The sequence below is a fragment of the Oratosquilla oratoria genome, chromosome 7 (genome assembly GCF_046742065.1).
Source record: "Oratosquilla oratoria isolate Oo_2021 chromosome 7, ASM4674206v1, whole genome shotgun sequence".
NCBI lineage: Eukaryota > Metazoa > Arthropoda > Malacostraca > Stomatopoda > Squillidae > Oratosquilla > Oratosquilla oratoria.
The window spans coordinates 10,548,487-10,563,826 of NC_134783.1; the positions used below are offsets into that span (position 1 = coordinate 10,548,487).

General features: G+C 34.7%; 1 protein-coding gene across 1 annotated transcript in view; it reads left to right on the forward strand.

Annotated features, from left to right (window-relative positions):
• The first annotated feature begins 781 nt into the window (after nt 1-781).
• The window catches only part of LOC143026895 (uncharacterized), a 63,866-nt gene continuing 49,307 nt past the window's right edge, over nt 782-15,340 (forward strand). The window contains exons 1-2 of the mRNA XM_076187680.1: nt 782-906; nt 3,549-3,676. Coding sequence (XP_076043795.1) covers nt 3,568-3,676 — 109 coding nt within the window. The 5' untranslated portion in view covers nt 782-906; nt 3,549-3,567. The remainder of the gene's footprint in view (nt 907-3,548; nt 3,677-15,340) is intronic.

Consider the following 15,340-nt stretch of genomic DNA (forward strand, 5'->3'; position numbering starts at 1 on the left):
CATCTCCAATCCCTGACCCACTACCCTTGCATTTACCTCTAGCACTACCCCATCCATGTATAAGATGAACAGCCAGGGTGACATAACGCATCCTTGACGAAGTCCCACCTTTACCTCAAACCACTCACTCTCTCCATTTCTAATCCTGACACAAGCTCTACTACTCTCCTAAAAACTCTTGACAGCTCCTAGAAGCTTTCCTCCTATCCCATATATCTGCATAACCTCCCACAGTGCCTTTCTGTCTACCCTATCGTAAGCCTTTTCCAGACCCATAAAAGTCCAAAAAACATCCTTCCCCTTTCCTATAGCTTTCTCACATATCTGTCTTAACATAAAGATCTGATCTACGCAACCTATACCCGTCCTAAATCCACTGTTCCTCACCAATTACTCCCTCTGTTCCTCTCCTTATCCTCTCAATAAAGATCCCTTTCCAACTACATACAATTATAAGTTTTTCTTAGAAATATAATTTCTTTACAATGATGATGAGGCCTATTTTATGTGATTTGCTATTGAGGTATGGCATGTGTTAAAATGTTATTATTTGATTATTTAAATGAAACTCTAATTTGTGAAATATTATTTATTTGAATTTCTCAATATTAATGAAATTTAGAGATGATGCATAAAATGTACATTTTATTTATCTCAGGGGATATATAGTAGATCTCACAATGTACGATAATTTGCACGATAGTTCATTATAATACTGCCATAATTCTGTCGTGAAAACAATAATTTTGAGGTCCTTGTACGATAATATTGTGTTCAGAATCTGGCAACTCTGCGATGCAGGCTGAGTAAATTAGAACGTAGAAAGAAAACGCGGCAACTGTGGTAGTAAACAATCTTGCCGCGAATTGGAAACACAGAGTAAAAGTGCTGCTGTTACGTGTACTGGTAAATATTTTCTGAAATAATATATGCCACGCCTTCCTCATTTCTATCATCATTGTCTATGTGGATGACAAAGGGGGGGGGCATATGTATTACATACATTACACAGGCAAATAAAATTTGTAACATATAAAACATACAATTGTGGAAGATATTCATATATAAGAAAAGTCAGTAATAGTATTTTATTTGCCAATGAATCAATATTATACATGAAGTGCAGATAATGAAAAGAACACATACATAGTTCGAAATAACAATTACAATTGCCGAGTATAACAAAAACAAACAAACATGTAAGCTTTATTACATGGTGTAATTGATGGGGCGAGTTGATCTATTCTAGATAAAGAAAAACAAGGCATGTATAGGTACGGGCACAAAATTTTCATTTTTTTAAACTCTTAAAGTATTGTTGCATATGAAAGGCAATTTTATTAGAAACAAAATACTTATTAAATTTTTGAAATAGCTCGAAGAATAAGTGAGATACGATTTTTTTAATAATTTTTTTAGCCCGCATTTTTGGCTGGACTTCACCATAGCAAAATGTTAGAATTAAGGGTGGTCATTTGTAAAGATTTCGGTAAAGAAACACACATTAACTCTAAACCACTGGTCCAATTTTATTAAAATTCGGAATACTTTGGTTTTGGATCAACAAATCACATGAGTACTATGTCAAAAACAATGCAAGACATCTCCATCATACCATATTTGCCTTTTCATGGCAACCATGAAGTTGTCAATTTTCAGATTATCATAATTAAAATCCAAACCCTTGGCCCAACTGACATGCAACTTGGCATAAGTAGGTTTTATGGGTCAATAAAACACCTGAACATGTCAATAACATTGCAGGACCTTCTTCTGATACACATTCCTACTAACACCTATCACATTCACGTTGCCATGGCAACTGTTGTCAATTTAGAAATAATCAATAAAATCCAAACCCCTGGCCCAACTGACATGCAACTTGGCATACAGAGGTTTTATGGGTCCAAAAATATCCTTAGCATGTCAAAAACAATGCAGGACTTTCCTCTTACACCGTTCTTACTGACACTTATCACGTTGCCATGGCAATGATATGTCGAATAGGCATCTAAGCTTCAAGAAACTTAGATTGCACAACTGCGCTATTACTAACGATTTCAAAGTTGCTCACATCCGGTAGAATAGAGGCTAATAAACAACATTATTACATTAAATATTATATGATTTAGTTTCTTGCCTTTACACTTTTACTCGGAAAACTTATTTGCCAAGGCTAATATAAAAAATTGCGTTGAAATCGGCAAGAATTAGTAAAGTTTTGAAGAACTGGGCATAAACTTGTTTAACAACAAGATAATTTTAATACCCTGTGAATGTGCTGAACGCTCCAAGCATTCAAACTAAGCCAAAAAAAAAAAAAAAAAATCAAAATCCAATGGGGCGCAAAAGATGGCGATAGGGCGCCGCGCATGGTTTCCCGCGTGACTATATGCCTACATGTGATGACCCTAAGCTCAAACATCAAGTGATCAACGATCTTAAGCTTCTCATTTCTGGGTGAAAATAGGTTGATAAACATGTTTACATAAATTAAAATAATCTTTATTGATGCCTTACCTTAACATTTTTACTTGGAAAACTATGTTGCCAAGTTTGATAACCAAATTTCCGTTTAAATCACTGAAAAATTGTTTCTATTTTAAGAATTGAGCATACACTTGCAAAACAACAAGGTAATTTGAATATCTTGCGCATGCACTGAACGCGGCAAGCATTCAAACCAACCTAAACAAAAGCTAGTGGGCCGCAAAAAATGGCGATGTAAACAGTACATGGTCGACAGTGGCATCGTGCGTGGATTCGTGCGTACCTAGCATGTATATGAATATGATGTACTATGTAGTGTGCCTCTGGAAAAATATGTTTTAGTCTGAGGTTACCTTAGTGAATTGCTTACCTTAGACTTAGTAAAATTAAGAGGCAAGAGAGCTTAAAGCTCATAAGGAGTGCATCTCATCTGTTAGTCTCAAATGAAATTGGTCATGCCTGTTTTTAAATATATATACATTTGTACTAGGAATCACATTATCAGTGAGTCCTCATTTTTTTTAACTATAGTCGGAGCAAGGAGAAATGACTGATAAGGCGGGGCTAGGAGATTTCCCGGTGTTGCCACACATGGGCATCCATGGCAAGAACGTGTGTGTGGATGCAATGTTTTCTGAATGCAGTGTGAGGGGGGTGGGGCCAGAGATTAGATGTAGCGGCAACGTCGCTCTCTCTTTTCCATATGCCATGTCTAGACTCGAAGAAACGAAACCTTTGTATAGAAAACATTGCTTTGATTTTTACCTCAGTGGTGGTGTGTGACAAAAATTATAATATAATCATATGTGACAACATTATAAAATTATAAAATAGAATTATAAAATAAAATAAAATTATAAAATAATTACATGTGGCACCACAGGGAAACTCCCAGTGCTCCGCCCTAATGGCCAGTTCTTAGTGCAACGGGTGTAATAGTGTTGTTTAGTTTTTTATTTTCTAAAACATGTGAACCAAGTGTGTATGAACATATTTTCATTCATACATTTGTAATGAAAAATTGACAGAATTTCTGTTTGTTTAATTTTTCTTTCCAGCTGTGAAGAAGCCAGAACCATGTCTCGATACAAAGTATATGACAAAGACTCAGCCATAGAATTGATGAAGAAGTTTTCTGATTTGGCTTACAACACCAGCTGTCTGACTCAAATTGAAACGGCCATACGTGAGTAAATAACATGAGTAGTACAGATAAACAGTGAACATAAGAACATAAAATTGAAGGAGACTGTGAGACCATAAGTGATAAGGCCCACACTAGGCAGTGCATACATGTTTCAAGATGCTTTGAAGTGTGATTACTGCGCTACCATGGTGTGTATGTAATTGTAATATACAGTACTACCTCTCATTAATGGACTAAAAGGGGGGTAACGGTGTCCGTTGATGTGAATAATCCGTTGAGTTGGAGTGGTTTTTGGGTGGCATAGTGATTGCACAGCACTAAACAGCACCAAAAACAGCGAAAAGACCGCAAGCACAGCTAATTAATGTCCGTTAATTTCAACTCATATGGTTGAGTTGAAATTAATGGACATTAATTAGCTGTGAGAGGTAGCACTGTACAGGAAAATAGTGATACTTGTTGGGTCCCATCTCCCATCTCCAAATTATCATACCTAACCTCTAATTCATATACAGTTCCAACTTCATCTATATACTTGATTTTTAATTATTGTATTTAGATATGAATTCATATATTGCTTCAGCTTGGGCTATATCACCTTCCAAGCTATTCAAAGTATTTATGCATCTATATAAATAGAAGTAGAGGTGGAAGTAGATTGAGAGAAGCAAGTTAGGATTAAATAGTGTAATGAAAAAGACATTTGAGAATGGATGCTAATAGGAGATTGTATGAAGGGGTAATTGTGCTGATAGCACTGTATGAGGCAGAAACATGGAACATAATGTCTCCCCTTCTCCTTTTTCTTCACCTGCCCACTACATCACAAGCATTCCCCTTCCCTACTAATACAACACAGGTTCTCCCTTGTCGCTGAAATCCACGAAAATTGCGTTTTTTCAAGAGTTCCAATCTTCGCTGTCACTCTGTGTATGTGTATTTACCTAGTTGTATTTTACGGGAAGGGGAGCTATGCTCGTGGTGTCCCGTCTTCATATCTCATTTTATCTAAACTATTTTTAAATTCATGTATTGTTTTTGCACACACCACTTTCTCATCTAACTTGTTCCAAATGTCTATTACTCTGTGAGGAAAGCTGTTCTTTTTCAGATCTCTTCTATAGCTGTCTTTTTTTATTTTCTTTCCATGTCCTCTTGTATTTCTATCCTCCCATTTTATCAGATTCTCTCTATCAGTAATTTCTATGCCTTTCATGATTCTGTAAATAGCTATCAAATCTCCTCTCTCTCTTCTTTGCTCTAGTGTCTGTAGTTCAAGTTTTGCCAGTCTCTCTTCATATGATAGTTTTGAGTGTTGGTGCCAATTTTGTAATTGCTCTTTGTATTCTTTCAAGTTTTTTTTATACATTTTTTTGTACTTGGTGACCATATCGTTGCTGCATATTCCAATCTTGGTCTTATCAGGGTGATTAGAATTTTCTTCACCATTTCTTCATCCAGGTATGTAAATGCAACTTTGATTGTTCTTATTAAATTATAGGTTTCTCCAAAAATCTTATTTATATGTTTCTCAGGTGACATATTATTCATAACAATGACTCCCAGGTCCTTTTCATTTTCTACTTTTTTTATTCCTTCTTCTCCCAATTTATATGCTCCTGTTATTCTGTTTTTGCTTTTTCCAAATTCCATTATACTACACTTCTTTGTATTGAACTCCATCTCCCACTTCCTACTCCATTCCTGTACTTTATTTAGATCACTCTGTAGTGATTCACAATCTTCTTCCGTGTTCAGTCTTTTCAGTAGTTTTGCATCATCTGCAAAGAAGCTCATATAGCTTTCAATTCCTTCATCCATATCATTAATATATATAGCAAACATTATTGGGGCCAGAACTGTTCCTTGCGGAACACCGCTTATTACTTCATCCCATTTTGAGCGTTGGTCTCTTATCACTACTCTCATTTTCCTTTCTTGCAAAAAATCTTCCATCCAATTTAGCAGTTTGCCCTGTATTCCTCCTTCAGTTTGTAATTTCTTAAGCAACTTCTTATGTGGTACTTTGTCAAAAGCTTTTTTTAGGTCTAGAAATGCACAATCAGCCCATCCATCTCTTTTTTGTATTATATCTATTAGCCTTGAATAGAAAAATATTAAATTGGTGACGCATGATCGTCCTTGTCTGAATCCAAATTGCCTTGGATTTAACACATTGTTTTTTTCTAAATATTTTACCCATCTACTTTTGACAATTCTTTCACAAATTTTTGCTATTGTACTTGTTAGGGAGACTGGTCTATAGTTGTTAGGGTCATCTTTATTTCCTCCTTTATATATGGGTACTATATTTGCTTTTTTCCAATCTTCTGGAACTTTTCCTTCTTTCAAGGAACTGTTTATTATGCTATGTATTTTGTCTGCCAGTTCATTCCTGCATTCTTTCAAAATCCAGTTTGCTATTTCATCTGGTCCATGCAATTTTCTGACATCAAGATTACTCAAGTGTTTCAATATTTCGTTCTTTGTTACTTCTATTTCTTTCATGGGAGGGACTTTCTCTTTCCATTCGATCTCTTCTGGTTGTATGTTCTCCCTTGTAAACACTGATTTAAAATGTTTGTTCATAATTTCCGCCATTTCCATTTCCTCTGTGTATTCAACTCCTCCTTGTCTTAATTTCTCCAAGTCTTGTTTGTTTTTCAGTTTATTGTTTACAAATCTGTAGAATAGTTTTGGTTGATCTTTACACTTTTCTATGACATCTTTTTCATATTTTCTCTTTTCCTCTCTGCATGCTTGTACATATTCATTTCTATAACAAGTATATATTTTCCATTTTTCAGGCCTTCTGTATTTTTTCCATCTGGTCCAAGCTTTGTCTCTTTTGTCTTTTAACTCCCTACAACTTCTATTGTACCAGCATTTTACATATTCTTGTTTTTGTCTTGGCACATACTTTTCCACTCCTTTTTTGTAAATTTTTGTCAAAATATTCCATTTCTTTTCCACTGTTGTTTCTTCTTTGTATATTTCTTTCCAGTTTTCTTTTTGAAAGAATTCTCTTATTTTATCAAAGTTTGTTTTTTCATACATCATTCTTCCTTTTCTATATTGTTCATTTCTTGTCATGTATTTGTCTTCATTTAGTTCCAGTTCAATCAATATGTGGTCACTTTTACTTATTGGTGTTTTATATTCAATCTTGTCCACTATTCTAGGTTCAGATGTAATTATTAGGTCTAGTCTCTATGGTTCTTCCTCATTTCTATACCTAGTGTTCTGTATCCACTGTGTCATTGTATTGTCAGTAATCATCTCAAGTAGAGCATTTCCCCATGATCCGTCTCCACCCTTTACTGTCATCTCTGAGCAGCAGATTTCTTTGCAATTATAGTCGCCCATCATAACTATTCTTCCTCCAATTTCCATTATCTTATTTAATGTTATCTTTGTGTCCTCTAACATACTTTTATGTTCACTCTTCCCAAGAGGCTGTTTTCGGAGGTATATAATTTATCACAAACTTTCTGCTCTTCTTATCTCTGTCTTCCACTTCGATCATAATCATCTCTACTGTATTCTTTCCATATGTGACACACCTCATGTTTATATCCTTCTTAGTCAGGAACATAACTCCACCCCCTTGCTTTTTCTCTGTTTCTGATCCAATAATTATATGCATCATGTCCTACACTGTTGGGTGGTCGTGGACCTTTTAATTTTGTTTCTACAATTCCCATTATGTCCGGTTCTTTTTCCTTCAAATAATCATTCAGCTCATTCAATCCTGTTATTAATCCATCTATATTTGTGTAAGGCACTCTTAGTTTTCTGCCACTTCCATTGTGTTCTCTGTTTCCCTTTTGTTTTTCTCTTGTGTGTCGAATTTCCTCGCTTTCATATTCACTACTCTCCAATAGAATCTCTCTTTTTCTGACTCTGTTCTGTTCTCGTTTTTTTCCTTAGCTTCAAGTCTTTTCTTTTTTTCTTCCCCTCTTTCTTCTTTATTCATTTCCCTTTTTATCCATACCTTTTTATATTGTTCACTTGTTGCTAGTTTCCCTGTTTTGGATAAGATATTCTCTGCCGTCATTTGTGACCTGAATTTAATCTTAATTGGTTTGGTCTTATCTGTACTATACTTTCTGAGCCTGAACTTCTCTTCGATTTGTTTCATTATTTCTGGTTCATCTTCCTGAACTAATTGTAGTAAACTGCTTACTTTTTCTTTTTCCTCTTTGATTCTTGAGGTTCTATCTAGGTTATGTTTCTCTTCCATTCCTAATATAATTATACATTTCTTTTTGTCTGCTAAGTCTCTTACAATATTCTCCTTCTGTCTCATCACTTTGATAACTGAGTCTTCAGTTTGTTCTTTCATTTGCCGTTTAATTATATCAGTAAATGCAATTTTACTATTTTCCTGTATCTTTCTTCACCCCTCTGCCTCTTTTGCTATTGTTTCTTTATTGTCTGTATTGTGCCTTTTTAATTATTTATTCTCCTCTTTTACTTCTCTTAAATGTCTTTTTAGTTCTTCTATTTCATCAGTTAAGTTTTTGTTCGCCTTCTCTAGTTCTTCCAATCTTTCAAACTTTTCTGCAATTTTTGACATTTTACCGAACCTAACCTCCCAATGTTCAGTCATTTGTTCAAGCCTTTCCTCCAGTTTTGCTAGTCGGGGGAGGTTGGTATCCGCCTCCCCCTCTTTAAATCCTTGGAAATTATTATCCTCACCTTCCATTGAATTGTTCTTATCTATGTTTCTGATCTTTACATTTTTGTTAGACATTTCGTCGTCACTAAATTGGTCGGGACCTCTTTTGTTTACATGGCGTCTGCCTGCCTGGACCAGGTCCTCTCCTTCCTCATTTCCTTCCATTTCCCTCAGTAATCCCTCCCCTTCTCCTTTTTCCTCACTATCCCCTACACCACAAGCAATTCCCCCACCCTGTAAATACAATAGTTACTTCCTTTGCTTTGGGATCCACAAAATTTCTCTTTTTCTTCAGAACGTCCTCTAAGCCGTCCGTTCGTTGAAGTGTGTGTGTGTGAGTGTATTTACCTAGTTGTATTTTACGGGAAGGGGAGCTATGCTCGTGGTGTCCCATTTTCATATCTCATTTTATCTAAACTATTTTTAGATTCATGTATTGTTTTTGCACACACCACTTTCTCATCTAACTTGTTCCAACTGTCTATTACTCTGTGAGGAAAATGTTCTTTTTCAGGTCTCTTCTATAGCTGTCTTTTTTTATTTTCTTTCCATGTCCTCTTGTATTTCTGTCATCCCATTTTATCAGATTCTCTCTATCAGTAATTCTTTATGCCTTTCATGATTCTGTAAATAGCTATCAAATCTCCTCTCTTCTTTGCTCTAGTGTCTGTAGTTCAAGTTTTGGTAGTCTCTCTTCATATGATAGTTTTGAGAGTGTTGGTGCCAATTTTGTAATTGCTCTTTGTATTCTTTCAAGTTTTTTTTTATACATTTTTTTGTACTTGGTGACCATATCGTTGCTGCATATTCCAATCTTGGTCTTATCAGGGTGATTAGAATTTTCTTCACCATTTCTTCATCCAGGTATGTAAATGCAACTTTGATTGTTCTTATTAAATTATAGGTTTCTCCAAAAATCTTATTTATATGTTTCTCAGGTGACATATTATTCATAACAATGACTCCCAGGTCCTTTTCATTTTCTACTTTTTTTATTCCTTCTTCTCCCAATTTATATGCTCCTGTTATTCTGTTTTTGTTTTTTCCAAATTCCATTATACTACACTTCTTTGTATTGAACTCCATCTCCCACTTCCTACTCCATTCCTATACTTTATTTAGATCTCTGTAGTGATTCACAATCTTCCGTGTTCAGTCTTTTCAGTAGTTTTGCATCATCTGCAAAGAAGCTCATATAGCTTTCAATTCCTTCATTCATATCATTGATATATATAGCAATCATTATTGGGGCCAGAACCGTTCCTTGTGGAACACCGCTTATTACTTCATCCCATTTTGAGTGTTGGTCTCTTATCACTACTCTCATTTTTCTTTCTTGCAAAAAGTCTTCCATCCAATTTAGCAGTTTGCCCTGTATTCCTACTTTAGTTTCTAATTTCTTAAGTAACTTCTTATGTGGTACTTTGTCAAAAGCTTTTTTTAGGTGTAGAAATGCACAATCAGCCCATCCATCTCTTTTTTGTATTAAATCTATTAGCCTTGAATAGAAACATATTAAATTGGTGACACATGGTCGTCCTTGTCTGAATCCAAATTGCCTTGGATTTAGCACGTTTTTTTCTAAATATTTTACCCATCTATTTTTGACAATTCTTTCACAAATTTTTGCTATTGTACTTGTTAGAGAGACTGGCCTATAGTTGTTAGGGTCTTCTTTATTTCCCCCTTTATATATAGGTACTATATTTGCTTTTTTCCAATCTTCTGGAACTTTTCCTTCTTTCAAGGAACTGTTTATTATGCTATGTATTATGTCTGCCAGTTCATTCCTGCATTCTTTCAAAATCCAGTTTGCTATTTCATCTGGTCCATGCGATTTTCTGACATCAAGATTACTCAAGTGTTTCAATATTTCATTCTTTGTTACTTCTATTTCTGTCATAGGGGGGACTTTCTCTTTCCATTCGATCTCTTCCGGTTGTATGTTCTCCCTTGTAAACACAGATTTAAAATGTTTGTTCATAATTTCCGCCATTTCAATTTCCTCTGTGTATTCAACTCCTCCTTGTCTTAATTTCTCCAAATCTTGTTTGTTTTTCAGTTTGTTGTTTACAAATCTGTAAAATAGTTTTGGTTGATCTTTACATTTTTCTATGACATCTTTTTCATATTTTCTCTTTTCCTCTCTGCACATTTGTACATATTCATTTCTATAACAAGTATATATTTTCCATTTTTCTGGTCTTTTGTTTTTCTTCCATTCGGCCCAAGCTTTGTCTCTTTTGTCTTTTATCTCCTTACATATTTTATTGTACCAGCATTTTACATATTCTTTTACTTGTTTTTGTCTTGGGACATACTTTTCTACTTTTTTTTTTTTTTTATAGATTTTTGTCAAAATATTCCATTTCTCTTCTACTGTTGTATCATCTTTGTGTATTTTTTCCCAGTTTTCATTTTGGAAGAATTATCTTATTTGATCAAAATTTGCTTTTTCATACATCAATCTTCCTTTTCTATATTGTTCATTTCTTGTCATGTATTTTTTCTCATTTAGTTCTAGTTCTATCAATATGTGGTCACTTTTGCTTATTGGTGCCTGGTATTCTATCTTTTCCACTATTTCAGGTTCTGATGTGATTATTAGGTCTAGTCTCGATGGTTCTTCTTTATTTCTATACCTAGTGTTCTCTTGAATCCATTGTGTCATTGTGTATTCAGTAATCATCTCAAGTAGAACATTTCCCCATGAGTCTTCTCCACCCTTTACGGTCATCTCTTCCCAGCATATTTCTTTGCAATTATAGTCGCCCATCATAACTTTTCTTCCTCCATCTTCCATTATCTTGTTTAGTGTTATTCTTGTGTCTTCTAACATGCTTTTATGTTCATTCTCTTCCCACAAGGCTGTTTTTGGGGGCACGTAGTTTATTACAAACTTTCTGCTCTTCTTATCTCTATCTTCTACTTCTATCATAATCATCTCTACTGTGTTGTTCCCATATGTGACACTCTTCACGCTTATATCCTTCTTAGTCAGGAACATAACTCCACCCCCTTGTTTTATCTCTCTGTTTCTAATCCAATAATTATATGCATTGTGTCCTATGCTGTTGGGTGGTAGTGGACCTTTTAATTTTGTCTCAACAATTCCCATTGTGTCCGGATCTTTTTCTTTCAGATATTTGTTCAGTTCATTCAGTCCTGTTATTAATCCATCTATATTTGTGTAGGATACTTTTAACTTTCTGTTATTTCCATTGTATTCTCTGTTTCTTTTGTGTTTCTCTCTGTTATTTTCCATTCAATTTCATATTCACAAATCTCCAGTAGAATTCTTGTTTTTCTGTCTCCGTTCTGGTCTCGTTTTTTTTTCTTAGCTTCATGTCTTTTCCTTATTTCCTCCTCTCTTTCCTCTTTATTCATTTCCCTTTTAATCCATGCCTTTTTATATTGTTCACTTGTTGCTAGTTTCCCTGTTTTGGACAAGATATTCTCTGGCGTCGTTTGTGACCTGAATTTAATCTTAATTGGTCTGGTCTTGTCTGTACTATATTTCCCGAGCCTGAATTTCTCTTCAATCTGTTTCATTATTTCTGGCTTATCTTCCTGAACTAATTCTATTAAATTTCTTATTTTTTCATTTTCCTCTTTGATTCTTGTGGTTCTGGGTTATGTTTCTCTTCCATTCCTAATATGATTATACATTTCTTTTTGTCTGCTAAGTCTCTTACAATATTCTCCTTCTGTCTCATCACTTTGATAACTGAGTCTTCAGTTTGTTCTTTCATTTGCTGATTAGTTATATCAGAAAATGCAACTTTACTATTTTCTTTTATCTTCCTCCACCCCTCTGCCTCTTTTGCTATTGTTTCTTTATTGTCTTTATTGTTCTTTTTTAATTCTTCATTCTCCACTTTTACTTCTCTTAACTGTCTTTTTAGGTCTTATATTTCATCAGTTAAATTTTTGTTCGCCTTCTCTAGTTCTTCCAATTTTTCAAACCTCTTGGCAATTTTTGACATTTTGCCAAACCTAATCTCCCAATGCTCAGTCATTTGTTCAAGTTTTTCCTCTAGTTTTGCCAGTCGGGGGAGGTTGGTATCCACCGCCCCCTCATTAAATCCTTGGAAATTATTATCCTCACCTTCCATTGAGCTGCTCTTATCTATGTTTCTGTTCTTTACAATTTTGTTAGTCCCATCATCGAAATCCAAGTCATCCGTTCTGCGTTTGTTTACAAGCTGCTTGGACTCTTGGACCAAGTCCTCCCCTTTCTCATTTCCTTCCATTTCCTTCAATATCCCTTCCCTTCTCCTTCCCTATCACTTCCCCACTATTCCACGAGCACTCCCCTTCCCTATAAATACAAAAAGGCACTTCCTGGATGTTGAGATCCACGTAGTTTTTCCTTTTTCTTTGGATCATCAGTTCTCGCCGTCCATTTGGTGAAAGGGTGTGTGTGTGTGTGTATTTACCTAGTATTTACCTAGTTGTATTTTACGGGAAGGGGAGCTATGCTCGTGGGGTCCCGTCTTCATATCTTATTTTATCTAAACTATTTTTAAATTCATGTATTGTTTTTGCACACACCACTTTCTCATCTAACTTGTTCCAACTGTCTATTACTCTGTGAGGAAAGCTGTTCTTTTTCAAATCTCTTCTATAGCTGTCTTTTTTTATTTTCTTTCCATGTCCTCTTGTATTTCTGTCATTCCATTTTATCAGCTTCTCTCTATCAGTAAATTTCCATGCCTTTCATGATTCTGTAAATAGTTATCAAATCTCCTCTCTCTCTTCTTTGCTCTAGTGTCTGTAGTTCAAGTTTTTGTAGTCTCTCTTCATATGATAGTTTTGAGAGTGTAGGTGCCAGTTTTGTAATTGCTCTTTGTATTATTTCAAGTTTTTTTATACATTTTTTTGTACTTGGTGACCATATCGTTGCTGCATATTCCAATCTTGGTCTTATCAGGGTGATTAGGATTTTCTTCACCATTTCTTCATCCAGGTATGTAAATGCAACTTTGATTGTTCTTATCAAATTATAAGTTTCTCCAAAAATCTTATTTATATGTTTCTCAGGTGACATATTATTCATAACAATGACTCCCAGGTCCTTCTCATTTTCTACTTTTTTTTATTCCTTCTTCTCCCAATTTATATGCTGTTATTCTGTTTTTGCTTTTTCCAAATTCCATTATACTACACTTCTTTGTATTGAACTCCATCTCCCACTTCCTACTCCATTCCCATACTTTATTTAGATCACACTATAGTGATTCACAATCTTCTTCCGTGTTCACTCTTTTAAGTAGTTTTGCATCATCTGCAAAGAAGCTCATATAGCTTTCAATTCCTTCATCCATATCATTAATATATATAGCAAACATTATTGGGGCCAGAACTGTTCCTTGCGGAACACCACTTATTACTTCATCCCATTTTGAGTGTTTGTCTCTTATCACTATTCTCATTTTCCTTTCTTGCAAAAAGTCTTCCATCCAATTAAGCAGTTTGCCCTGTATTCCTACTTCAGTTTGTAATTTCTTAAGCAACTTCTTATGTGGTACTTTGTCAAAAGCTTTTTTTTAGGTCTAGAAATGCACAATCAGCCCATCCATCTCTTTCTTGTATTATATCTATTAGCCTTCAAAAGAAACATATTAAATTGGTGACACATGATTGTCCTTGTCTGAATCCAAATTGCCTTGGATTTAACACATTGTTTTTTTCTAAATATTTTACCCATCTACTTTTGACAAGTCTTTCACAAATTTTTGCTATTGTACTTGTTAGAGAGACTGGCCTATAGTTGTTAGGGTCTTCTTTATTTCCTCTTTTATATATGGGTACTATATTTGCTTTTTTCCAATCTTCTGGAACTTTTTCTTCTTTCAAGGAACTGTTTATTATGCTATGTATTATGTCTGCCAGTTCATTCCTGCATTCTTTTAGTATCCAGTTTGCTATTTTATCTGGTCCATGCGAATTTCTGACATCAAGATTACTCAAGTGTTTCAATATTTCGTTCTTTGTTACTTCTATTTCTGTCATAGGGGGGACTTTCTCTTTCCATTCGATCTCTTCTGGTTGTATGTTCTACCTTGTAAACACAGATTTAAAATGTTTGTTCATAATTTCCGCCATTTCAATTTCCTCTGTGTATTCAACTCCTCCTTGTCTTAATTTCTCCAAGTCTTGTTTGTTTTTTAGTTTGTTGTTTACAAATCTGTAAAATAGTTTTGGTTGATCTTTACACTTTGCCCTGACATCTTTTTCATATTTTCTCTTTTCCTCTCTGCACGTTTGTACATATTCATTTCTATAACAAGTATATATTTTCCATTTTTCAGGCCTTCTGTCTTTTTTCCATCTGGTCCAAGATTTGTCTTTTAACTCCCTACAACTTTTGTTGTACCAGTATTTTACATATTCTTTTTCTTGTTTTTGTCTTGGGACATACTTTTCCACTCCTTTTTTGTAAATTTTTGTCAAAATATTCCATTTCTTTTCCACTGTTGTTTCTTCTTTGTATATTTCTTCCCAGTTTTCTTTTTGAAAGAATTCTCTTATTTTTATCAAAGTTTGTTTTTTCATTCAATCTTGTCCACTAGTGTTGGTTCAGATTTAATTATTAGGTCTATATCTCGATGGTTCTTCTTCATTTCTATCCCTAGTGTTCTCCAGTATCCACTGTGTCCTAGTGTTCTCCTGTATCCACTGTGTCATTGTATGGTCAGTAATCATCTCAAGTAGAGCATTTCCCCATGAGCCATCTCCACCCTTTACTGTCATCTCTTCCCAGCAGATTTCTTTGCAATTAAAGTTGCCCATCATAACTATTCTTCCTCCATCTTCCATTATCTTATTTAATGTTATCTTTGTGTCCTCTAATATACTTTTATGTTCACTCTCTTCCCACAAGGCTGTTTTTGGAGGCACATAATTTATCATAAAATTTCTGCTCTTCTTATCTCTGTCTTCCACTTTGATCATAATCATCTTTACTGTATTCTTTCCATATGTGACACACCTCACGTTTATATCCTTCTTAGTCAGGA